Below are 27,315 nucleotides of genomic sequence, written 5' to 3'. Positions count from 1 at the left end.
GATACTGTTGTAATAAGTTGGTATTTGCAATGAGAATGTATCTGGTCGCAAAATAGTAAGAAAATACATTTTTCAGGCTGGATTTGATTATAGGAACTCCAATTTTGCCCCCATATCTAAAGTCTTAAATTGATAATGTAACTCTTAACCATTTTACACTATTTTTAACATAAAAGAGCCAAACACACAAGCCAAAAACAAAAAATCCAACAAATGTCACCAAATAAAGATTTATACAATCAAAACCTACCATTAGAAACACCAAGTGAAAGGAATTAACATATGCAAAAATAGGCCAAATTTTACGATTAGATTTTCGTATATCTAATTTTTATTTTTTGATAAAAAAAATGCACTATCAATCACCACTGACCACTGTGATCGGTGGTTTTTGGTGATCAAAGACAACCACCCAACACCCTTATCTCCATCGACAAACATACCAAAAAATCAGCAAGATCCAATGACCAAATCTCCATAGATCTAACCTTAAATTTTTGGTCAAATCTGATTTTTGGGAGGGCAAGGTGGAAGAGACGCCTTGGAAAGAAAGAGAGAGAGTGACGACGGTACGAACGATGGTGGCTAAAGCAACGACAGTGCAAGCGATGATTGGTAGAGCAATGTATGGCAATGAGGGGTTTCTGTGGCCAACGGATGGGGGCCACAAACAACAGGTGGGACTAGAGAGATCTAAGGGTACAAACGGCATTGGCCGAGATAATGATAGTGCGAGCAGCGTTGGCAGGGGCAATGACAACAATGGTTGGTTTCTCTCTCCCAGCTGATCTGCTGATTTTTGGGTGAGAGAAAGACATGGAGGGTTGAGAGAGGAAGAGTTGAGAAAGGGAGAGAGAGAGGCGGAGGGAGGGAAAACAACAGACAGGTAAACAGGCTTAGAAAGGTAAAAAACTTTAAAAAAATTGTAAAACTTTTGCTACTGACGACAACGTTGCCCCAGTTACATAGGGTGTACAAAATCAAACTCAACTATAAATATGCAAAGTTGATGCCAAAAAGGATCAGAAATGGGTGACTAACTCTAAGCCACGTGTCAATATCTCATTGGTCCATTAAATATTTTTATTAAATATATTAGAATGTTAATTGATTAATTTTTTAAATTATTAAAAAAATACTACTTCTTTCAAATATTTTAACGTAGTGTGACAAACATATCACAAGTTGAGCAAGTCTAAAATTGGACTAGCAAAACTAAATTAGCTTGTGAATTTTTTTCAAAAAAAGACAAGTTTGTAAAAAAAAAAAGTTCAAAGAATGTCTAAATCAAACACATTCTAAATAAAAGTTTAGTGGTTCTTCGGAGTAAATATATGAAGTTTAAGATTATAACTATCGACATTCGGAATTGGTCAACGGAGATTTGTTAACTCGCACTTGTATGGTAGACCCGAGAGATGAACAATGAGGTATCCGGTCTGATTTGTCGAGCCGACCGACCGCCCATCCCTGCAAGGTACTCCGAAGCTCAAGTTAGTGAGCGAGTAAGCAAAAATCTTGGATGTTTTTAGGTTAGTCATAAATAGTACATACCCCTTGAAAGGGCTGGTTGATATATATATCAGCAAAAGCTTTCTTGCCTGCTCTGTACATCTAGAGGCAATGGGATGGAGTAGCCGGCAGGGATCTCCCTGTCGCGGCGAGGTGTCAACGAGACCCTCATTAATGCGGATAGGATCTGTCATTAATGAAAATGGGATCTGATGGGGATGTTTGGAAATCCAGATGCGGCTGTAATGATATTGTTGCCAGAGGGCTAGGATGGGACTGGCATAGGCCGGTGAAATGAGCCGAGAGAATGGCCCCAAAGGGGTCCAGTCAGGGCGGCCCTTGGCTTGCCGGTATGCCACAACACATGCATCTTCTGTGATGCGAGCTGATGGGCTAAGCCGATGAGCTGTGGAGGTTGCTGGGAACTTGCCCAAAGTGTAGCTGGGGGCCCGTTTGAATATGCCAAAGAGTTAAAGGTGCTACTGAGAGCTCGCTTGGTCTCAATGTTTGACCCTGAGCTTCAGCATTATTTGAGCTCGCTTAGGCGAGCTCAGTCCGATTTACTGGGTCTTGAGCTTTTGGGCCCATTCTTTATGCTAAGTCCAGCCCATACAAAGTGGAGTGAAAAATACCTGTAACAATAACTAAGGGTGAATTTAGGGGGGGCAGGCACGGGCTCCAGCCCCCCAACTTCAGCCCTTCCTCAGATTTGCAAGGCAAATTTGGCTTATTTGAGGGAAAATGGCTGAAATGGCTTATGAATTTGGGGGCCAGTCTTTTCCCAATTCTGCTCCTATATCTGCCCGTGATTATAACATTATTAATAACGAAATAGGTGTTGTGACTAATTTTGAAAAGTTAAAAAATTAATTAAGTTAATTTTAAAGTTCAATGGAATATTAATTTTGGTGTAGTAGTATAATTGGTTTTATATTAAAAGTGAGAAGTCATGAGTTTAAATTTTGTTCACATTTTAAGCATTTAATCTTTTCGGGGTTGTCTAAGCTGGTGCTTTTTATGATTTTTTAACTAAAATTTATGGCCCCATTTAGTTTTAGAAAATAGTTTTAAATTTTCAATTCGAATTTTATAACTGATTATTCTCTAAAGTTGTGTAATACCCAAGAACTCTGAGTTATTATTTTAAAGAAAAATTGGAAATTCGGGAAAGTTAAGGATCTGAAAAGCCCAAAAAATTTACCGAATCAACCAAATGGAGTACCCTAAGGCTTAAATGTCTAAGGAAATAGGAACGCCTCTAGCAAGCATCTCGAGGCATGATTTTTAGGATCAAAAGAAAGTGGATCAGAAACAGTTTTCGGTACAGCTAAAATGCAGCTGTCATTTAAGCTGTAAAACTGAATTCTCGTAAGAGACTCCCGGAATGATAACGAACGCCTTGGGAAGATTCGGTTTGTCGAGTAGAGCAACCCTTCAGAAGTTTCAAGAAGAAATCAGTAGGTTTAAAGTTAAAACGAAGAAACGGGCCTAAGTGTAATTTTTTGAAGTTGACCGAGGGGGGTCAAATGTCATTTTTTCAAAAAATTGCAAAAATGAAAATTGAAATATTTGAACTTGAGGATCTCAAATGCAATATTGGAAAGTTCAGGGGCCAAGTAAAAAGGGGCAAAAAGGTAAAAAAATCAAAAATTGAGGGGCCAAAATGCAAAAATCTCAAAAATGGCAACCATGGAAATCCCACCAAGCCACGAGGGGTGCTGAAAGCTTCTAGGGTTGCATGGGCAATGGTCAGGGAGGGCCAAGGGATGATAATGAGCCGACAATGGCCATCAAAGTGGCCGGAATTTCGAGAAATTTGGCCATGAAAGTTGGCCGAAAATGGCAACCTGCAACTCGTTTTTCTTCGGTCGGGGGAGGGTATTTCCAGGTCCATCCAGGGGAGGGGGAGACTCCAAAGGCAATGGGCTAAGCGGCCATGGGCAAATCGGGTTTCAACATCGCCTATAAATAGAGCATGTTGTGGCCAAAAATTTTAAAACTTTGAGCTTGAAATCAAAGGTGTTTTAGGTCGAACCAAGGGGCAAGGATAGAGGGCTTTTGATCCTTGAGAGTAGTAGAAGTATTCTGGAGAGTTTGGCGAGCAAAGGAGTCGAATTGAGTGTGTTTTGAAGCTCGCTGGAGAAGCAAGGCGGACGGTTCGATCGAGATTTCGAGCTTCCATTTGACCGACTTTTGAGCCTCATTTCGAGCTGATTCAGGTACCATTGTGATCGACTTGGCCTAAGCTTCATTTTGGTATAGATTTTGCATTTTTCCAGCAAGTCGTGGTCAGAGAAGATGACCGGCACGTGGGCCCCACGCACCAGTCTCACTCGTCCTAGCACGCGCCAACACTTGCAGGCTTGGTTTTTTGTGCAATTTTTTTTAAATGTCTTAGAAAAATATTTTAGAATTTCCTATATAAAAATATTTCGAGAAAAATAGGTGTAGGTATTTATTTTGGAATATTAGTAAGGAAAAATTGAGGAAAATAGAGAAAAAGGCAAGAAAATTGAGAAAAAAAATAGGTTTTATTGATTATTTAAATAAATATCTTGCTTAGGGTACTTTGGGAAGTGAGGTGAAACATTTGGTGCAAATTTCAAGATTGGCACGCAAATCGATGCAGTTTGCATATTTTTCGAGGTATCCCGATAGCTGTGAAAGGTAAGTGGTTTGGTCCCTATAACTCATATATGATATGATTTCTTTCCTATGCATTATATTTTCATATGTTATAATCATTTTCGTCCATGTACTGTTGCATGGAAAAACATGATATATGCACGATACGATATTTTTGTCATTTTGAAACTCGTGCATGGGGTTGGAATGTTACCCTAAGAGTGTAGCCGTAATTCCCCTAGGGTAATGAGTGGAACAACGTTAGGTTTATCCTGCAAATGTTCGGGATTCTGACTAGGGTTCCGTGCCGGGCCAGTAGGCTTGGGAAGTTATATTATGGATATATGTTTATAAATGTCCAAACACCATGCATCATTCATTCATGCTTATCTAACTCTCACTTATTATATCCCTGAAATATTTCACGTTCCAGGCGAGGCAAGCAGTTGGAAGGGCAAGGAAGTGATCGATGCATGATCGTGATAGAAATTTTGTGGGTCGCTTGTGGAATCAAGACTATCTATTTTATTCGGGTGTATTGTTTAGATTTCAATATTGTTGATAATGTTATATTGGGTGAACGATATGTATGTACCCGCATGTGTTATGTTTGTAAAGTTTCTTACAGGTTCTGATCTACTTCTGTTTATGTTTAAAGTGTATCATTCATTTACTATATTTGGGAGTGTTATTAAATAAAAGTTATATTGAGAATTTATTGTCGATTTATGTTTGATATAAAAAAAAAAAAATCCTAACATATATTAATGCCCTGGAAGGCGGGGTGTTACAAGTTGTGTTTAAAAAAGTAATATCTTTTACTTTAAAACATCTTTTTGATATTGTTTTAGTTCATAATATAGTGTCAAAAAAATTAAAAAATTAGAGTTTTTTTATTTTTTAATTAGAGATTCAATCATTCGATGAAATAAAAATTAAAAAAAATCCATACCTAAGCAAATCTTATGTGTTTTATTGTACACTCAATTCTACTATATTACTCATTGTCAACTCATAAATATTCTTATATTTTTTAATTTAATAAAGTGTTCGATAGGATTAAAATGAGTGTGCATTATGATATACAAACTCTATTACAAATAACATATAGTTCAATTTATGAAGTTTTATACTTGTAGCAAAAGCAATGGGGCTCGATCTCTTGAAATTCATATCAACGTAAGTTCTTCAAATTAACTTACATTGATGACAGGAGCAATGCAATGGGGCTCGATCTCTTGAAATTCATTCTGATTCAATGGCCGTCGTGCACCATGTTCAAGTTGGGTTCTTTTTTGTCTTCTCATTTATATGAAGAGTTGATCGTCCAGAACCAGAAGCTCGCCTTGTATGGGCCTTAAAGTGGGCCAACAAGTTATCCACATATTGGTCTTGTAAAACTCTGTCCCCAAACAGACGCTTCATTTCCTGGACCTTGTCCTTGAAAATTTGTCCTCCTCCTGCAACCATCACCAGCCTGAGTGAGTCGGCCACCGAGTCTCTGGTGAACCAGCCGTCTCGCTCGTCTCTGGGCACCGAGTAGGCCATCTTCTTCTCCTCCAAAACCCTAGCCACCAGCCCCGTATCCGACAGCCCCGTCAACAGAACCAGCGGCTTTCCCAACTGAACCGCTTCCACCACCGAGCTCCACCCCGAGTGGCACAGGAATCCACCCACCGAGTCGTGACTCAGTATCTTCATCTGCGGCGCCCAACTCCTCCACACCACCCCACGCCCCTTGGTTCTCTCCTCGAACCCCTCCGGCAACTCGGAGACGCCGCCTCCCTGCGAATTCAGAACCCAGAAGAATGGCAACTCCGATAGCTCCAGGCCCAGAGCTAACTCGGCGAGTTCGGGTTGACTCAGCTTTGCCTCGGTCCCGAACGCGACGTAGACCACTGAGCCTGGAGGCTTCGTGTCGAGCCAGTGTTTGATCGTTTGCCATCCTTTGTCTTTCCCGTCGTCGCCCATGGGTACCGGTGGAGGAAGCAGGCCGACGGGAATCACCGGTTTCGAGTGAATCTGTCCGAGGAAGGTTATCCATTCAGATTCGAACTCGTAACAGCTTCTCAACACCACCAGGTCGCAGCCTTCGATGCCGGCTCCGACGCGATAACGAACTGAAACGAAAATGTAAATTCTTCCACACATTCTCAAAAAATAAAAAGACAAATTCCCCATTTTTGGTTTGACAATTTGCTTCCATTACAAAATTCATCCTCTATTACAATTACAAATTTACCCTAATTTGCTACCCATTTTCTTATGCTTCTTTCCTATATTCATTTTTTCTCTCTCTTATTCACGTTGTTCGCCTCCGCCGTAGCCGTCGTAGTTAAGCGGCCGCCATCAACACTTTTGGTCCTTGTTCCAACCACCGCTGACGCCTCCATCTCCTTCTCTCTCTTTTCTCGTTCTCACTACCGTGCGCCACTGTTCCCAATCCATCTCCTTCTCTCTGTCTCTTCTCGTTCTCATTATAGTGCGCCACTGTTCCCAATTGTCTAATGGGATGATGTATATTTATTTTTTATATTTATTATTATTTATTATATTGCACTTAATATTTTTAAAATTTTTAACAAAAAAATACACATTTTTAACCTATCATAAATCATAAAAATACTTAAATGATTGTGTGAATGAACTATTTTGTTTATAATTTTTAAAAACTTAAACTAACACATATAAATATATAATATATTTATTGAAAGTATATTTATATATAATTTCAGGTTAAATATATATATTTTTAAGTAAAAGTATACACTAGTAGTTTGATACAACCTTACATTAAGGCATATAATTATTTATATATAAGATAATTATAAAATATATAAATTTTATATTTTACATGAATAATAAAGAGAGGAAATATAATTATATTGTGATGAATATAAAATAATTATAAAATTACAAAATAATTTTTTAAAAATAGCAAGCCAACTCTTAAAAGTTTTACACGTTACAAGTCAAAAATTTTAAAAGTTACAAAATGAGTTTAATTTAATTTAGATAATTGTATATAATATATTTGCAGTTTATAGTTTTATTTAAAAAACATATTTATGTATATTTATATATATATATGTAAATTTATTGTGTAATATATATATATATATATTTAATATGCTTATATTTATATTTAGATAGGATATACATCTTTAGCAAACGGCGGCAAACGGAGGCAAACAAAGAGAAGTTGCCGGCAAGAATGACAAGACTCACAAAGAAAGAGAGAGAGAAATGAGATGGAAGCGTTAGCAGTGGTTGGAACGGCGATTAGAAGCGTTGATGGCGATGACAACGAGAATGAGAGGAGAAAGGGGGAGAAGGAGATGAAGGCGTTTGTGACGACTCGAACGTCGAGGCGAACGGTGACTAGAAGTGTTGATGGTGGCGGTGACTGTGTCTAAAGCGAACGACCGTGGTTGCAACAGCAGGGAGAACGAGAAGAGAGAGAGGAGGAAGGAGAAAGAAAGAAAATGAGATGGAGACGTCAGCGACGGCGAACGATGACCAAAAACGTTGATGGCAGTGGGTCAACGGCGACGAACAATGGTGGAAGAGAGAGAAAGAAAAAAAATGTATGAGCGTACGAGGAAGCAGCAGCAAATTAGGGGTAAATTTATAATCGAAGTAGGGGAAAATTTGTAATTGAAGCATAACTGTCAAATCAATTGTCTAAACGATTGTGCAAGTAAGATTCTCCTTTTACGTATACCTGGAACAAGGTCATCCTCTCCGCTGACGTCGTCGAAGATGCGCTTTACCTCGAACAAACGAAATGCGACGGTGGATTTGAAGGGGGCCGATTTGGGCGGAACGGTGAAGTCCTCCGGCGTCGTACGACAGTCTTCGGCCGTTCCCGGGATCGGATTCATGAAGCAAACCGAGGAAGCCAGGTATATACTGAAGAACGCACTCGAGATCCCGAGTTTTGCGGCGATAGGCCCCAGCCAAAACGGCGCAAAATCGAAGATGACCCAGTCGGGCGCGGCGTCTTGCAGAAACGCTGCGACGGGTCGCTGGAGTTCATCGTAGGCCTTCTTCAGGTACTTGATCTTCCCGTAGGGCAAGTCGGTGGTGGCCTCTGCATCTTCCGGGAGATTCTCCACTGGCGGCAGAGGGAGCTTGACGAAAGTGATGAGATGGGAAAGCTCTGCCGGCGGCTTGGGGAGGCGGTCTATGTTTCTGGGAGTGGAGAGGAAGGAGATCCGGTGACCCTTGCGGGCGATGAGCTTGGAGAGCTCTAAGAAAGGAAGGAAGTGGCCGAAGGCCAGCCATGGGAGCATGACGACGTGGAGCTTATCGTCCGTGGACGCCATGGTTGGAAACTTGGAAATCGAAGCAGTAATCTGACTCTAAAATAGAGGTCCACCGGGCACAATGAGTGGTGGTGACGCCAGCCAGATGCTGGGTTACCTGTACCGGCAATGCATGATACATATATACTTGTGTCAATAATGCATGCTTATTTGGCCCCACGGTAATAGTCCAGCAATTGGGGCTATACATATGTTAATTGTAATAAATTTTAGATTTTAATTACTATATACTCGTTTACAAGTCTTGTGTTCAAATCTCACTATTGGGTTCTATGATTTATCTCTCCTACAAAAATCTTGAGTTGAGCTGCGAAAACTCTTAAGATAAGAGATTTCACATTTTAGTCCCAATAATACATGCTTATTTTAATAAACGTGACAAATATCCGTCATTTAAAACGCATTATTAGTGAAGGTCAAAATAAGTTGTCATTGTAGTCTCACCATTAGTGGCGGGTGTCATTTCATTCATTTTAAGGTAAAAAAATCAATTTTGAGTCTTCTTCTCTATTTGTCATTATCTTCCTGTTTCGTTATTGTGCGAGATAAACACGAGACAATAATGATGTAACGACGAGATAATAATCAACTTATGAAAAGAAGAGAAAAATAAGATCGATTAAAAAAAAGTGAAAATAACTTTTTTTTACCCCTACCAAAAAGTCACGGTGAACAAAATGTCACTCATTAGTGGCTAATAAATAAATAAAACCCTCAATAATGATTCATCACAGTGATTATATATATATATATATAAATATTAAAGAGTTGAGCTTCCAGCCATGAACACGCAAGGTGGTTGCCCAAAAGTGGTAGAAGTGGGTGGGTGCCCAACTCTAAGCCATGTGTCAATATCTCATTGGTCCATTAAATATTTTTATTAAATGTATCAAAATGTTAACTGATAATTCATTAAATTATTTAATAAATTACTGCTCCTTTCAAATATTTTAACATAATATTACTAACATATCACATGGATGATGTCGAGCAAGTGTGAAGTTGAACGAGCAAAACTCACTCTCAATAATAGCATATTTTAAAATATTAATCAAGCCACGAGACAAGGGAGGGCATCTCCAAATTTTAAAATATTATCTTGATTCGATTTGGATTTTTTTACCCACAAGTTAAATAAAATAAAATAAAAAGATATTATTAAAATATTATAAAAGTGTGAATTTTTGTATTTGTGAAGTGTTAATAAATATATTATAAAAGTTCAAAAAATATCTAAATCAAAGGCCTAAAGTTTAGTAGTTGTTCGGGATAAATACCTAAAATTCGAGAATATAACATTGTTATTAACGAGATGGGTGTTGTGATTAATTTTAAAATATTTTAAAATTAATTAAGTTAATTTTAAAATTCAATGAAATGTGAGTTTCGATGTCGTAATATAATTGGGTTTATATTAGATGTGAAAAATGTGAGTTGGTGCTTGTTATGAATTTAGAATTATCTAATGAGAGTTCAAGTAAATATTTTTTAACTAAATTTTTGAAGGTTATGACCACGTCAATAACACTCATTAAAATACAATAAGTATATTTGTCGATGTTCGATTTCAGCCAATCGTAATTTATTTTGGGTCGCGGTGAGTAAATTCAAAATATCAAGAAGAAGAAAGAACTAAAGTTTTAGACGTGAGTTAATACTGAAATTTTTACGTGGTTCGAGCAGAACGATATCTACTCCACGACCGCACTTTGATTATTCTCTCAGAATGACAGTATCTAATCCTTTCTTTCTGTCCCTCAGACCCTTATTTGTACTGAGAGGTCTTTACAATTTAGATAATATATAAAAATATAAAGACTATATAATGGGAGACAAACAGCTCTTATCGCTTACACAAAATTGGGAGTGGAATTCTCATTACAAGGAGCATGGGCTGTTGCAAATAAAGTGAACGGACCCTACCTCTGACTTCTCAGTAGGTTTGTCACTTATGCGAGCTAGAGGTTTTAGGCCAGCGACCTAGATAGTCCAGCAATCTGAAGAGTATTGCCGAGAGCTCATTAGTCGATTGTTGGGAGCTTATCGAGAGCTCGCCAGGTGTTTGCTTTACGAGTTTCGAATTTTAATGGTGGCTAAACTTTTCTTGACGAGGTCGTCTAGATCTTCTTGGCTTTGGATGATTAGGCCGATCCATCGAACCGAGTCTGAGCCATGTAGAGTGATACATGAAACACATATAACAATACTTTTAACTCTAACCTAAAAAATCATTTATTTACAAATTATTGTTAATTTCAAACCTGACGGCAATTTAAAATATTCTATTAACTAATAAGAACAATTAAAAATTAAAATACAATGGATATGACGTTTTAAAAAGATAAAGCATTTGCTTTTAGAAAGAGAATAGAAATAGGAGTTAGTAAAATTTTGGATAAATTGAAATAATAGAATTGGGCCAATTGAAATTGAGAGTTCAATTCAGTTCAATTTGTAGATCTGTTAGATTTGATTTTAAAAAATTTGAATTTTTAGATTATTTTGTTTCAATTTTTTTATTAAAAAATATTAAAATAATCGAAATGACCAAAATCTTTGTGCTCAAATTATTAATTAATTAAGAAATAATTCTTAATCAAGTAACAACATATTTAATCGAATAACTAAATGTTTTTAATCGAGTTATAATTAATGAATAAGAGAATTAGTCTTTATATTCAATTTATTAGTCGATTAAATTTTTTTAATAGATTATTATCATTTTTATTTGAATAATAACTTTTTTTAATTAAAATCTACTTAAAAAATTAATTAAATAAAACTTATTCTTAATCTTATAATAATTTGTTTACTCAAAGTAATAATTATTCTTATTCCAACGACACTTATTCTCCTAATCACCTTTATCTAAGTCTACTTTGTTAACTTCGATTCGATTATGGACGTGAACGTTACGCTAAGAACCTGACAGGGTGGCCGTATTTATGAGGAAAGGGACTGATTTCAGATGGAGCCCCAGAAACTGGTTCGTACGCTGTTCATTGATTACCGCCATTGACGACGAAGGTTGAGACTTAATTCGTTGGCGCCAGTGCCATTTAATGCAGCTACCTAACTGTCGGTGACAGCCGGGCGAGGAAGGATTAAACAGAGAAAGATGGATCGAATTCATCAAATCCGCCGCAATTCAATTTCTCCTTATATCCATTTCCGCCCAATTTGAGAAAGTAAGTATGGCAGCGGCGGCTGGGGAATTGCGGAGGAGCTTGGCCGAGTTGAGAGAAACCTTCAGAAGCGGCGCAACCAAGGGAGTTGACTGGAGAAAAGCTCAGCTCCGAGCCGTTCTCAAGCTCATCGACGAAAGGGAAGACGAAATCGTCGGAGCCCTAGGACAGGATCTCGGTAAGCACGCCGTGGAGATTTACCGCGATGAGGTAATTAGTCCTTTGCTTGGATTCTTTTGTGTTCTTCGAAATTGATCGTCTGATGAGTAGTTTGCCTAATTGGCGCCCTACTTTTGTCCCTTTCTGGTATATATATCTATGTTTTTTATAAATTATTTCTCTGCGTTAGGCCTGTGTTTCTTTTATGAAGTATTGTTTTGAATGGACAGAGGATATTAATACTCAAATGAAGAGTCTACTGATAGCATGCTACTAGCAGTGAGTTTGGAGACCGAGTTTAAAGGTTTCCATACTGTGTTAGGTTTAAAGGTTGAAAAAACAATCACTAGATAGAGCCTAGCATGTATCATTGGAATCCTTGGATAATCTTAAACAAAATTCTCAGCTACCTCTTGCCTAACCTCATGAGTGAGTCCGACGGTTACACAAAGCAACGCCAAATAAACAAAAAGAAAGAAAGTGTTATTTGTGAGCTGTGACTATCAAGGTGGCCCCAGTTCGTTCATGCTTATTCGCAGGAAGAAAAAGTCTCATCTGTGACTGTGAGTTGAAGGGAGAAGTATTTTAGTTTTTGCGTATGAAAATCTTATAGTAGCATAAATAATTAATCAAACTGGACCACACTTTTAGCAAATGGTAAAAATTTTATTCTCACAATAGAATTTATTATAAGATTTTCAGCTTCCTATGAAGCTCACCTAGTCCTGGTTACCATTTCCAATAATGGGTAGCTCTATATGTTCTATGGGACAACGGAGAATCATTCTCAAAGGAGCACGGCGTTGATAGCTCTTTATTTGCCTCATGGTTTGTCTAAATTTAAAAATGAATAATATAATTTTTGCTAAGGTTGGAACATTGATCAGCTATTTTCCTTCTTTCTTGTTTTGATAAATTATTTTCTAAAATGAAACGATTGTTGTCTTTTAACCATGTTTGTGTTAAATCTTCTTAAACACTGCAATCATTGCAGACTTGGTGGTGTTCTCATAAATGATGCAATTTGGCTTTCTGTTGTAGATTGGTGTTGTGAAAAAAGCAGCCAACCAAGCACTGAACTGTGTTGACAAATGGATGGCGCCAAAAAAGGTTTGCTATTTGTGTTCTCTCCTCCAGCAAAACATCCTTTGACCCCTCTGCTTCCTCTGATTTTCACATTTTACATACAAAGTTAACATGAATTTCTGCAAAGTTACCATGTTGAACTCAACTCATCTAAAAACTTTAGCTTATAAAGAGAGGGATGGTTTTATCTTTTGGTACTACCATTGTTACTATCAACAGAATTTATTGTAGGTTATCCCTTATTGCTAAAGAGTTAAGATGGTATACCATCTATTGTCAGGGTCTGCTTCCACTACTTTTCTGGCCAGCAAGAGGAGAAGTGTTGCCTGAACCACTTGGCCTAGTACTTATTTTTGTGCCTTGGAACTTCCCGTTGTGTGAGTCTAACTCATCATTTCCTACTTCCATTTTGTTGTGGTGACTTCTAATGCTTCTTTGAATTGACTAGTGAATTATCAAATTACCATGCTACTCTTCAGACATATAATCAACACAAGCCTGTAGTGGATGGATTCGGTACTGGTTGTCTAAACCCATTATTGCTAAAACCCAGTTAATTCAATGTATGCATTATGGGTATGTTAATAGTTTGGTATCTGCAGAATGAGTTGCCATTTATTTTATCTGCAGCTCTGGCATTGGATCCTTTGATTGGAGCCATAGCTGCTGGAAACACAGTTGTGGTAAAACCTTCAGAGCAAGCCCCAGCATGCTCTGCTTTTCTTGCTAACACCATCCCTCTTTACTTGGACCGCAAAGCCATTAAAGTCATTGAAGGTGACGCAAGCATTTCCGAACAACTTCTGCAGCAGAGATGGGACAAGATATTTTTCACAGGTATTGGCCTTTTGCTACTACTCGTTTATCTAAGATATAACGTCTGCATGCATTTTGAGCTTTTCAAACCATCTATCCTAGTGCACAAAATCCAGGGACCTGAGATAGGTTAATCATGATAGCCATTAAAGTCATTGAGGACTAATGACAATGAGTTCTTGTGTTGGTCAGTGGTGCTATTTCAGGGAGTTTTTCTCATTCAAAAGATGTTATTTCAGGCAGTCCACGGGTAGGACGGATTGTCATGTCTGCAGCTGCAAAGCATTTGACACCAGTTACCCTGGAGTTAGGCGGGAAATGCCCCCTCATTCTGGACTCTCTCCCTGATCCTTCAGATATCGAGGTTGTGTGACCTATTGTAATATGCTGATCTAGAAAGAAGATTGATATACATATCTATAAACTGATTACGTTATTTGCTTGATTATCTTGCTGGAGGTTTAGAATTCATGTAGCTGAAGATTGTTGTATGTTATTTGTTTGATACTGAAAAGAATTTTGGTTTAAAGGTGGCTGTCAAAAGGATTGCCGGAGGAAAGTGGGGGCCTTGCAGTGGACAAGCATGTATAGCAGTAGATTATGTTCTTGTCGAAGACAAGTTTGCATCTATTCTGGTACGAACCATGCAATTCGATCTTCCACTCTCTTCACGGGAATTTTTATTGGTCTTGGTCAAACCATATAAATCATGCCTTGTGCATTTTATTATCATTAGGAGTCACTTTTTTTTATTATGAATAACTTCATTTCTAATTTAATTTTTTCTCGTATAGTATAGTTGCATATTTAATTTAAAATCACTGTGTCAGATTGAGATGCTGAAGAATGCTATCAAAAGATTTTATGGCGACAATCTGAAAACCTTGAAGAACCTCTCCAGAATTGTAAACAAGCACCACTTTGATAGATTACGCAACCTTATTGAAGATCCTTCCGTTGCAGCTACCATTGTCTATGGAGGTTCATTGGATGAGCAGAACTTGTAATGTGACTTTTATCTCCTCTAATTCTAATTCCAATTCCAATCCCATATTTGTGGATAGGGAGCTTGGATTTTTATTAGAAGCTTCGATACTTATATAGAGATGTCAAATGAACTGGCTGGTCTAGTTCTTTTTTTAATTTTTTAAGTCAAAATTAAAAAAGAAAACTAATTATTTTGATGATTTTAACATAAAATGTTAAAACATATTTGGTTGCTGCATATGCAGCAAAATGGAAAGGACTGGGCGGGGACAGGTGAGCCTGGCCCTTAGCCCAGCATGGTCGGGGAGGAGGTGGGCCATGCCCAGCCCAGCCCATTTGACATTTCTGACGAATAACAAATTCTAACTGATGAATTTGACAGGATGATCGAGCCAACAATCTTGTTAAATCCACCTCTTGATGCTGAGATCATGACGGAAGAAATATTTGGCCCCTTACTTCCTATTATCACGGTAATCAGAAAAACACTGTTTGCTTTTAATCCGCCTATTTCTTCATGCTTATATGATTTGTTTTCTTTTTATTTTTTTTTTGGCATATATGTATATATATAATATATGCAGTTGTCTGACATCCAAGAAAGCATTGGATTCATAAATGCTCTGCCGAAGCCTCTTGCCATATATGCATTCACCAAAAATGAGACATTCAAGAGGCAAATTTTGACAGAAACATCATCAGGAAGTGTGACTTTCAACGATGCTATAATCCAAGTATTCCCTCCCACTCTCCTCTTCTCTTCTCTGGCTTTTATCTGCATCAGATAGATTCCTTGTGCAGTTTCATTAGAATTCATTGTGTTTTGTATGGTTTATGGTGGTTTAATTTTTGCAGTTCATATGTGACGTGTTACCCTTTGGGGGTGTCGGGCAGAGTGGTTTCGGGAGATACCACGGCAAATACTCGTTCGATACCTTCAGCCACCAAAAGGCGGTTCTCCACAGAAGCTACATGCTGGAGCTAGAGCCCAGGTATCCTCCATGGAACGAATTCAAGATGCGCTTCATCAGATTGGCCTACGATTTTAATTACCTGGGGCTTCTCCTACTCATCCTGATGCGCTTGGTGATGCCCAAGAGAAGAAGAAATTCACATGCATCATCATCATCCCACTCTGATTAAAACCAACATCTATGATTCTATCCCCCACACCCCATACAAAGTTCTTCATCTCCTCCTCCTCCTCCTCCTCCTCCTCCTCCTCCTTCGTCTGGTAATTTAGGGAAATACTACTGCGTACTAGACTTTCGTGGTCATGGATGAAATGATTTCTTCTTGTGCCCACTACTCTCTCTTTCTCTACGTCGTGTGTATTTGACTGGTTAATGCGATGAGATAATGAACTCCGTTTTCCCCACCATCATGTTCATAGCATGGCTGCCGGGGAATTTCCTTTATTTGTCACCTTCAAAATTGCAGACGCAGAGGCTGCAGTTTCGGATTAAGACCGAGTACCCAAACCACCACCTAATTTTAGACCCAACACTATAGATATGCTAATGGTTACCTTTATTTCTTGAATACTTGTCAAAATTTTATCTTGATGGGAGGATTTGAGTATCAAAAAATACTCTAGTTTGCCCCTCATGCTTGCCATTAACAAATAAAAATAGTATTTTTTTATTAAGTAATGTATTAGAGTAATTTAAAATATTGTAATTATTATTTTTTTTTTCTTGCACACATGTTTAATGCCTTTGTTACCAAATTGTTTTAAAGTTATTTAACCTATAAATATGAATTTATTATAATGATACATATCTAGTATTTGGGTACTCATAGGTATCCATTATCCTACTGAAATGGGGATGGGATTAAACCGTAACTCTAATCAAGCAAGCAATGAAATTACTACAGTAATTTATTTTTTTTGCTACCCCTACAGCCCTACCTGAAACTAACCCAATCATAAAGTAGAATCAAATCCTAATCAACCCAATTACAATCAAGCCCATCATCGAATTAGGTCTCAGTTCCATCCTAATATATATAATAGTTATACCAAAAATTATATTCTAAAATGACCTAATTAACCACCTTAGTTCTAGACAGTTTCCAGGTCCATCAAATCATGAACAAGCGCGATAAAGTGGTTTTGATTTGCTCATGAATCATGCTTGCTTTTATTTTGCTACACAAGTTCAGTTCTTGAACAAATAAAAAGAGGGATGAGAATGGGGGCAGAGTTGGATATCTAAATGCAAACTGCAGAGTGCAGATCTACTTACAGCATCAAAAAATGTTAAAAAGTGGTTTTAAGTGCTGGAGATGCTTTCATCTATGGGATACCAGAACCTGTTATAGAGCCATATGGAGTCGGCAGCAACAGCTTCATTGTCTTGATTTCGATGCCAAGTGTAGTAGGCATGTGTTCGGTTCTTTATCTCCAGAATTGCATGCCCAAAGCTTGCTTCTCGATAGGCAGAATAACTTGGTTGTGGTTGAGTAAAACTGCACAAATCAGGTAGGTGTCAGCTAAACCACAATATATCCAACTTTAATTTCAGTGTAAGAACTTGGGGTGGGTTTATTAAAAATATATTTTACGAAAATAATACTTTGGAATGGTGGAAATAAGAATGACACGATTTTCATGACAATACCAACCAAGACTAATAACAATAGAACACTACTTTTGGAACTATAATTTGTAAATATGGATATACAGTTGGTTGAATGTACTTATCAAAATATAAAATATATTTTACCCATTTGAAAAGAAAACAGGGAACCATCCAATGTCAAGTCTTGTAAGATTGCACTTCGACTCATATAAAAATAAAAATTATATAGAGAGATATACAGTGTTTGTAAAAGCTTCATTGTCTTTCAAATTCAGATATAAGGATAAACAAAGTCAGAACACAGATAATAATCAAACTGGGCTTATATTTTTATAAGAAGAGTTCATCAATGCATTTTAACAAAATTTATATTGGTGTCTTAATCAGGCTACACTATTCAATTAACTTCTAGTTGGTTTCATTTTCGTCTCCTAGTTGAAAGGTGAAGGGGAAGGGGAAGTGTCTCAAACCTGTCAGCAATGCCTTCAATGTTTCCACCATCGCCTATTGTTATGTAGATTGGGGCCGAAGGATCCTTAACTGGTGTGCTCAATCCATCTGTTATGTTGTACTTCACATTTGATACTCGTTCCTGAGCATCAAAAACAATCACTCAACCTATTCGTCATTTTGATAATAATTCCGTTAAATTTAATCATCATTTCTGCATGAAAAATATCATTTGTCACGCCATTCTGGTGATAATTCTAACGAGATCGATCAACCATCATTTTTGATTAAACCGTACGTGAATGGGTTTGATTTGGAGGGGGATTGGAATTGGATGACTTACAGAACGCTCGTAGGCATGAACATGGCCAGCCAAGACGATGTCAACTTTGTGTTCGACAAACCAGGCTTCGAACATCACTCTCATGCTTTCTCCTTCCATGTAATGGTAGTTGTTGCTGTTGTACCATGGAGAATGAAGAAGAACAATCAGCCATGGAGTCTTGGCTCTGTTGACTTTTGGCAGCTCCTGGGCAAGCCAATCGTACTGTGGAGTGTACTTCCCTGAAATCAATAAATTTTCTTACTTCCAAACCAAAATATACCACATGTAAACATATATATATATATATATATATAATCAACATTTGCCTTTTCTATATAGGAAATTAGGAATAACACACATGTATATATATATAGCACCACAAATACAATTTTCGAAAAAAATCATCTTATTCTCCTACCAGTGCATGCCCTATTAATTTTAAACTAATCTATTTGGCAAAGACCCATAATTTGAAATGAAAAAGTAGAATCAAAGCATGAGTTCAACATATATATATATATATATACATACCATATTACTAAACTCATGAAATATATACACCAACATCTGAATAAGAGAATTCAAATGGTAACTAATCACAAGAAAAAATATACATATTTAGATGTGTTTCCTCAAATACTTTGAATTAAAGAAGTCCTAATTACTAACTAGAAATAACAGAGCATGAAATAACAATCACACACACAGACACACACACATTTATATATATGTGTGAAAGGTTTGGGTTGGTACCATAAGCGGAGTAGGAGGAGAGGACAATGATATGTGCGGATGCACGCTTAATGGAGTACCAAAGCGGAGAAGTGCTCCCTGACTTTTTGTACGGAACATGATATCTGTGCAAATATGGCTTGAACGGCACATTTTCATTCTGCCAAGACACGAAATTTTCTATCATATTAATTTGCTAAAAACAAAGCATAGATAGTGTTTTGCACAAAAGATTCAAACAATTCAGATGTACATACAATTTACCCTCACAACAAAGCTAACTTGGGGTAATATATGTATATGGGAACGTAGCGCATGCACATGTCTTTTAAAGTTCAGTTAATTTGATTGATTGTATATGAGGGAAATTTAGACTTTTATGGTTCAGAATTTACGATTTCAGGAGCGAAGTCGAGCTCATGATTTCCAGCGGTCCAAATCCATGGCTGGTACGCAGCACTCTTCTCAATGAACCGTCCCCATGTGTCCCACTTCACATTGTTATGGAAAGGGTGATTGTCTGCGTACGACAAATCACCCACGAATAGAACGCATTGCCCGCCCTTGTTCGATACATAGTGCTCCAGTGTCTGGTTCGAATCCACCGTCTGCCCCAAGTCACCTGCATTCCGTGCCTAATTAATAAGGATTAATTCACAGAGAAATTAATCTCTCGCATTTCCTCACCCATAATTCCGAAGGTATAGGGCGCGTCCGGCCCCACTTCCGGCGGCGTCGTGAAGGAGAACCGCCGGATAGAGTCGTGCGATCCGAGCTCGTAGATGTATCTAGTGTTATACTGTAAGAACAGATACGCAATTACTTCGACCTCAAGATATATCGATCGCAGTCTATGAAATGAAATAGATTAATCTCGTTCGTGTTTTGCCTTCAAATGTTTAATTGTGGCGTGGTGAATGTAGCCGGAAGAGTAGTTGTAGTATCTGTAAGAAGTGACCATGGAATGAGTCCTGTGCTTGTGGCGGTGCCGGCCCTCCGCTTCCCAGTAGCTCACCAAGTTCGGGTGCTTCTCGAGCGGCGTCACCCACGAGACGATCATGCTCCGGCCCTCCCGATCTCCTTGCGTTATATGAACCTGCAAGTGCAAGTTGCAGACCAAAACGAAACCCTGATTTCAGATCAAACCGACCAAAACGCCGTTGATGTCATCTGGAAATCTCGACTTCGACTTCGAGCATTGGAAAAGAAAAACAAGAGTGATATATATATATATATATAGAGAGAGAGAGAGAGAGAGAGAGAGAGAGAGAGAACCTGCTCGGGTGCATTGTAGCCGGAAGGCGGAGGGAAGCTCTCGACGGGGATGTCTTCGGAGGGGTGAGGCTTTCTGACATAGCTGCTCGTAACGCCGGCATTACAGCGCGCTGCAATTTGGAGAAACAGGCACAAAGTCGTGAACAGGAGCCAGTTTGGTGCCATTTTTGGTGTTCTTTCTCGGGAACTATGGTTTTGATGGCAATAATGACAGTCTGGTTATTTAAGGATAATGTGAAATTCAAATTGGATTTTATGCTGATCCTATCGTGATCACATAGTAACTACTTAATACTGGTTATATCTTATCATACTAACTACTTATCTTTTATAAGAATATTTAATTAAAAATTATTAAAAAATTCTAATTAAATATCTGGATACATTTTATCACAAGCCAAGTTTGAGTTTATCGGGATTCAACGCTAAATTCAAATTCGGCTTGTTTACGATAATGCTGATGACGATGATTATAATGACGAGTGTAGTTCTTTAAGGATAATGTGAAATTCTAATCAAATTTTATATCCATTCTATCGTGATCACATAATTACTTATTAGTAGTTATACGTTCTCGTGCTATCTATCAATCTTTTATCATAATATTTAATTAAAAATTATCTAAAAATTCTAATTAAATATCTATAAATATTTTATCAAGATTGAGTTTGAGTTTATTGAAATGCAAAATTAAATTCAAACTCTCTCGTTTACGGTGATACAAATGATGATGACTATAATGATGAGCGTGGTCAGTTGAGAATAATGTAAAATTTTTAATCAGATTTCGTGATAATTCTATTGTGATTACATAACTACTTATTATTGGTTTTATGTTATCATGTTATGTATCTTCTATCAGAATATTTAATTAAAAACTATCTAAACATTCTAATTAAATATAATTTTATCACGGGCCAAATTTAATTAAAAATTATCTAAAAATTTTAATTAAATATTTAGATACATTTATTACATGTCAAGTTTAAGTTTTATTAAACTCAACCTCGATTCATTTATCTTAACGAACAAACTCGAACAAATTATTTTTTAGTTAAAAATCGAGCCATTCACCCTCATTTCGCACTCTACTTCAAATTGTGGTGACAACCAATGACATATAAGAGATTTGAATTTACAAAGCTTTTAACTTTCAAAAGAATAGAGATATTGTGGGTTAATCTTATCCTATTCAAGAATGAGTCAACGATGAGCAAGGTAATTATAATTAATTTCAAGAAATAAAAAAGAAAAATCAAGTTTATAGTCTATAAAATCTCAAGAGGTCTTAGATGATATCAGAGTTAAATTTATTTTAGAAATAGATAAAGAAGGCAACAACAATTATTGACTTTAATTAAAATAAAAAAAATCAGAGGAGAAATAAAAAAATTGATTTGACTCACAATAATGCACATAAAATTATCAAGTAAAATAGTTGAAACTATATAAGATGGGTGAAATATGATAATAAAAAATAGAGAAGAGCAAAAGTTTAATTTATTTGAACTAATCAAATCGAACTGACCAAACTTGTTAGGCAGATTTTTTTCTTTCATCAATTCGATTCAGTTAATTTTTCTTAAAAGTTTAATTTTTAATTTTTAATTCGATTTTTTTATTAAAATAATCAAACTAACTAAACCGATCGAAATTTAAAATGATATTATTTTGATGTTTATAAAATCTCATTTTCTTCAATTTTGTGTGCTGTCTATCAGTCACTTCAATTTTCTTCAATCCAATTGATTCGGTTCGATTTATACTGTTTGAGTTTGATTTTTTTAATTATCGGTTAGTTCAATTTTTCAGTTTAATTGGTTGGTTCGATTCAATTTTCCTTCCCAATTTGATTTAATCAATTAGTGAATTTCAATCGATTAAGTAATTGAATCGACCATTTGCACACCCCTAAAAAAAATACTTAAAAAAATTGTAAAATTGACATTTATGAAAAATTAATCTTCAATTTTGACCGTTTTTTATTTATCAAAGCAATGTGGTCAATTAAATTGATTTCTTATGATAGTCGTGTTTTATTTGTTAGAATATAAGTGTTATGGTACACACCAAGAAGGGGATGAATTGGTATAAAAAAAATAATTTTTTTTCTTTAAAAGTTCTTTTATTAAATAGAGATGTTGTCTCACAGCTTCATTAAACCTCAAGACCTTAAAATGACACAATAAGGTGTCAACCGTGTAAAGACAATCCCGTTGTGAGAGTAATGAATATAAAATCTTTATAGGCAAGATGTTAAATATACAAATTAGTTAGGGTATATAAGAAAGTTGAATAAGAGAAACAAACAGAGAATACAAAATCAAAAGACGATGATTTATAGTGGTTCAACTTTTCAAGTCTAATTCACTAACTTAACTTCCCACTAAGAACTTAAAAATAAATTCACTATCAACCCCCTACTCAAACCGAGTAGGTCTTCTACTTCGCGACTAGAAAATTTACAAACCTCCCACTCGAATGGGCCATCTAGCTTATGCTAGGTAAAATGTGACGAATACAATGAAGATAAATCTAAAGAGTTAAAAACTCTTAGTACAAATTCACTCTACAATAAATGCGAGACTGTTAATGAATGAAACAATAGAATGCAAAGCCTCCAAATGAAAAGCAAGAGAGAGAGTACAAGTTGAAAGCACGAATACAAAGTGTATGCTCGATAGTTGATCAAAACAAATGTTTTTCAGCAGCCTTCAACTCCTTCAACCATTTATTTATAGATAATGGTGGAAAAATCCAAAAATCGAGTCGTTGGGGTAATTGGGCGAGCATTAAATGCGGTAAAAAATAAGCCGTTATGATTTCTACGAAAGACTTAGTCGATAAAAGAAAAATTGTTAGTCGACAGAATTTGGTAAAATAATAAGCTTGGTCGACAGATAAAGAAGGTTAGTTGACCAAGTCACAAAAGCACTAGAGCACTTAATCGACCAAGACAAAAACAGGCATGACACTTAGTCAACCAGGGCTGACCTTCTGTTGACCAACTTAAAGAGTTAGTCAACTAAGATATAACATGTAATACCCCATATTTTCGAAAAGTTGTCACGTATTTTAAATGAGTTTAAAATACTGAAAAATATATTTGAAATGACAATAAGTGACCGAATCAGCTGCAGGGAGTGCCCTGGAACTTAGATACCTAATTACAAAGGTATATCTTTGACAAGAATCTCAAGACGAGATTTATGACCCTGAAAGAAATAAAATCAGAAACAATTTTCAATTCAGCTAAGTTGTAGCCTAAAAGACTGAATGATGGTAAAGGGCTTCCGGAAAATCGATGGAACCCTGAAGAGGCTCTAATTTTGTAAATACAACAATCCTAAGATGGTTTCGAGATGAAACAAATGTCATGTGAGAACATTGGGATGAAATCGTACTTATTGAGTAATTTTGGATTTTAAGTATCTCGATGAGAATTAATTTGATGTTTGATGGTGTAATTGTAATTAGAGAATTATCCAAACGAAATAATGATGAAATTAGGAGTTTATGTGATAAAATATCAAAGTTTCAGAACTTGAAATAAGGGCCAAAATAACATTTGAAAGAAGTTTGGGGTATTAATTTTGGATTTCAAAATTAAATCCATTCTAGCTTTGGATTTGAAAACCCATTCAATTATAGCTTTGAGTCTTTGGAGTCCAAGGCTTATCTTGAGACAAGTGACACTATGTGATTAGTTCAAAAAATCTATAAATAAGGCCATGGGGTTGTCCCCAAATCATTCTAAATAAGTTTAAGTTTTGAGGGATTCTAAGGTGGGGATCTACTCTTGAGAGAGGAGAAGAAATTCTATAAGAAGAAAGGAAGAAATCGGCAGAGAAGCAGGGGAGAACGAGCCTCACCGAAGTTGCAGGTCTTCGCTGAAGTTGGTCAAAATCAGTCAAAAAAAAAAACGAAGTAAGTTCCTTTTTTTTATAATCCTATAGAGGGGGAAAGAAAGGGTCGTGTAGGTTCAAACCGGGGTCGAATCGGAGTTAAAACGAGGAAGATATGGCCAAAATATGAATACAACACAATGATGTCCGAAACTAGGGGCCGCGCGTGAGATACACACGCCGGGAAGTGGTTGCGCTTGAAGGCGTGTGGGCCACCTTCCCAGGGCGCGTGAGAGGCCCATTTTTCTTCAAATTTTCCAATCTTGTCCCTAATTTAATGCCCTTCAACCCTGTATAAAAATATTTGAGATTAGGTTTATCGAAACATGTATTTTCTGCAGAAAACCTAGGCCATTTGCTAAGAAATTATATCTTTCAAGAGATAAACCTTCAAGGTGAAACTCCTATACACCAAATCCTATTTTTGTTCTCTTATGAGAGATTTATATTGCATTAAACGTGTTTTGTAAAGTTCTTGTACGTAAACTCTTATTGTTCTCTTACATGAAATCATGTTGTATATATAAAATGAATTTTTCTAAAAAATATATGTTGATGGCTTCTTACCTGTTGCATTTATAAAATTCATGTGGCATACTGTTGTACCTATTTATTATTGGCCGAGGACAAAAGTCGGATATCTCACGAGAGACATTATGCGTGCGCCATTGAGAAAGCTCTCGTGGGGTAGACCGTGAGCCTAAGGGACAGCGGATGTGGCGCTTGCATGAGTTTTATGAGGTCAGGCCGAGGTGACATGGTTAGGGACCTCCCGAGAGGCAGCACCATTGAGAAAGCTCTCGTTGGGGGAGGTTGACATGTTCACAAGGCACTTCGAAGTAGTCCTCGTTATTTCCTCATACGTTTTATACTTGTTCATGCATTGATATAAACTGTTTTAGAGTTTCTCACTAGAAGATTCATCTTCTAATTAGATTATGTCTCTGGAATATTCAAATATTTCAGGTTCGACAAGTGGCTCTCAGGGAAAGGAGGTAACTGAAGAATAACCTTAATTTATTGTATGTAGCATGTTTAGAATATCTAAATTTATGTGCGAACCTATGTATGTTTTGGATATGTCTAAGACATTCAGTTATCGCTTGCGAGATATGATGTCCATGTAATGCATTTTGTAGACATCTTGAACGATTTCATTTATAATAAATAAAGTATTATGGTTGTGAACCATATCAAGTTCGATCTAGCTTCCACATTTAAAATTTGAACATCTGTCTTAAATATTCGATTATTGGGTTTGTTAGGTAGAGAAGGTGAAAATTAGGGTTTTTTTAAATTTGTGTGATGTAAGTCAGCAATTATGATATGAAAAAAAAAATTATATTCCCGAAATCCTAAGTTATAACACGCTCGAAAAATTTAGAGTGTTACATAACAAATATACTGTTAGTCGACCAAGACTTAAGGTTGGTCGACCAAGACTAAAACAAGCACACTGTTAGTCAACCAAGGCTTAAAGATAGTCGACCAATCCAACATTTTGAAAGAAAAATAAACATTATATTAGTTGACCAATCTAGTATAAAAGACTTGGAATCTTGATTACTTGCTTTGCTTTAAGATAGAAACAATAACACAGCCAAACTTCATTTCTTTTTGCAAAACAATAACATGAAATTGATTTTTGAATACATAGAGTACATTTAATACATTAATTCCAAACATAATGAAACTTATATTATTTATCATTATCAAAATCATATAATCGCAAGAGTAAGATATCATTATTCTAGAAGACTTTGATTAACTAAATATTGAATTTAGTTGATTAAACTGGTTTTGAAAATTTTATCCTAAATTATGTTAGAAAGATTTTAGTCGATCACAATTATCTTTGGCCGACTAAATTGAAGTTTCAAAACTTTAAAGATATATTGCCCATCGTCAGTCCGACTATGTCTATAATATCGACCAACTAAATTTTTATTGTAGTCAACAAAAGAGTTATTTTCTTTAAAGAGTTGTTGAACATATTTAGCCCGAGCAAAACAAGAATTTAATCGTCGACTAGACTTTATGCGAGTTCTTGAAAATTGCAAGTTGTTCGTCAAACTTTACGAGATATTTAAAAAAAAAATACATTTATTTTAAATTATAATATTCTTTGATTTTACTTTTAAAATTATATATATATATATATATATTATCTTATAGTTACACTTTTCTCCCATGTTTCAATTTATGTTCTAAATTTTTTATTTTTTCTTATTTACACCACAATTTTATGAACTAATTTGATTTTTTTTTCAGTATTGAATATTTGAATATATATTCATTTTTAATTATAAATACAAATCGCTATAAATAATAAATATGGTATTTATTTAATTTCTTATCCTTATATTATATGTTACGTTCATTTTAATTTTTTGAGAAAACAATTTTTTCCAAATATGTTCATTTATATTTACAAATGATTATTTATTTTTATTTCAAATTCATTTTGATAAAAAAACAATTGACTATTTCATTATAAAAATAGTAAAAAAATAATTTATCTAAAATTTCACTTTTAAAATTCCTTTGCAATATTTTGTTAAGATTATAATTTTTTTATTTTGTTAATAAATTACATGGATGGAAATATGGTAGTTTTTTATTTTTTTATTTTGTTTGTCCTTATCTTGATATATTATTTATTTCATTCTTTTTTTAAAAAACATTGCTGATAAATTCGAATTGACCTTCTATTGATTAAGATCATAATTTATCTAATTAATTAAATTAATGTGTAGATAATTGATTTCAAAAGTTATGATTAGATTAGTTGGTGAATAATTAATTAATTAATTTTACAAAATATGTGTCAATCTATATTTATATCACTCTATTAGATTAAACAATCTATAAATATGTATTAATCAATTAAAATTTTTTGAGATTACTAGTAAAAATTTAATTACAACTATTAAACATCACTTAATAAACTTTTGTTTTAAATATTATTTTATTTACTTATGCATATAGTCACGCTTCTAGTGTTAATATATATATATATATATGCACTACCGCTGAGCCAACTTACCATGTATGATAATTTATCCTAAGAAAATTGTTTTCTACCATCACCTATCCTATCATAGTGCTTTTCTTGCAAAACTAACTTTAATAAAACAACCTATTCTTCAAAGTTCAAATTAATACAAAATAAGGATATAAAAACATTATAGATTTTTTATCTCAAAATAAATATGATTTTTTTTTTTTTTTGTTATATAGAAATTCGAGAGTTCCTAGTACATAGACACATTTCAACTCAGACTATTTCACTCTCTCTAAAACTCACAATTCGCTTCGATCGAAACTAAATGTATGAATAAGTTC

General features: G+C 35.7%; 3 protein-coding genes across 4 annotated transcripts in view; 1 reads left to right on the top strand and 2 right to left on the bottom strand.

Annotated features, from left to right (window-relative positions):
• Positions 1 to 8,574, bottom strand: part of LOC127799045 (UDP-glycosyltransferase 91A1-like) — a 37,949-nt gene extending 29,375 nt beyond the window's left edge. The window contains exons 1-2 of one of the 2 annotated variants that reach the window (XM_052332748.1): positions 7,862 to 8,569; positions 5,139 to 6,257 (exon numbers count right to left, since the gene is read on the bottom strand). In XM_052332748.1, coding sequence (XP_052188708.1) covers positions 5,416 to 6,257; positions 7,862 to 8,465 — 1,446 coding nt within the window. In that variant the 5' untranslated portion in view covers positions 8,466 to 8,569 and the 3' untranslated portion in view covers positions 5,139 to 5,415. Of the gene's footprint in view, positions 1 to 5,138; positions 6,258 to 7,861 lie in introns of those variants that run through there. The other variant, XM_052332749.1, reaches the window with a different exon arrangement.
• Positions 8,575 to 11,375: 2,801 nt separating this feature from the next.
• LOC127800596 (aldehyde dehydrogenase family 3 member F1) lies at positions 11,376 to 16,116 on the top strand. Its single transcript, XM_052335302.1, has 10 exons — positions 11,376 to 11,860; positions 12,851 to 12,919; positions 13,176 to 13,272; positions 13,526 to 13,732; positions 13,951 to 14,075; positions 14,242 to 14,346; positions 14,542 to 14,714; positions 15,081 to 15,171; positions 15,283 to 15,432; positions 15,554 to 16,116. Exons 1-10 carry the CDS (start codon positions 11,660 to 11,662, stop codon positions 15,839 to 15,841), a joined length of 1,506 nt encoding a protein of 501 aa, XP_052191262.1. The 5' UTR covers positions 11,376 to 11,659; the 3' UTR covers positions 15,842 to 16,116.
• A 789-nt stretch (positions 16,117 to 16,905) lies between these two features.
• LOC127799853 (purple acid phosphatase 25) lies at positions 16,906 to 25,873 on the bottom strand. Its single transcript, XM_052334069.1, has 10 exons — positions 25,854 to 25,873; positions 25,655 to 25,720; positions 20,066 to 20,252; positions 19,680 to 19,886; positions 19,478 to 19,589; positions 19,186 to 19,412; positions 18,812 to 18,950; positions 18,077 to 18,297; positions 17,754 to 17,875; positions 16,906 to 17,170 (listed from the first exon to the last, which is right to left on the bottom strand). Exons 1-10 carry the CDS (start codon positions 25,871 to 25,873, stop codon positions 16,975 to 16,977), a joined length of 1,497 nt encoding a protein of 498 aa, XP_052190029.1. The 3' UTR covers positions 16,906 to 16,974.
• Positions 25,874 to 27,315: the final 1,442 nt, after the last annotated feature.

The sequence above is a fragment of the Diospyros lotus genome, chromosome 4 (assembly GCF_014633365.1).
Source record: "Diospyros lotus cultivar Yz01 chromosome 4, ASM1463336v1, whole genome shotgun sequence".
NCBI classification, from domain to species: domain Eukaryota; kingdom Viridiplantae; phylum Streptophyta; class Magnoliopsida; order Ericales; family Ebenaceae; genus Diospyros; species Diospyros lotus.
This window is presented reverse-complemented; position numbering and strand designations above follow the sequence as displayed.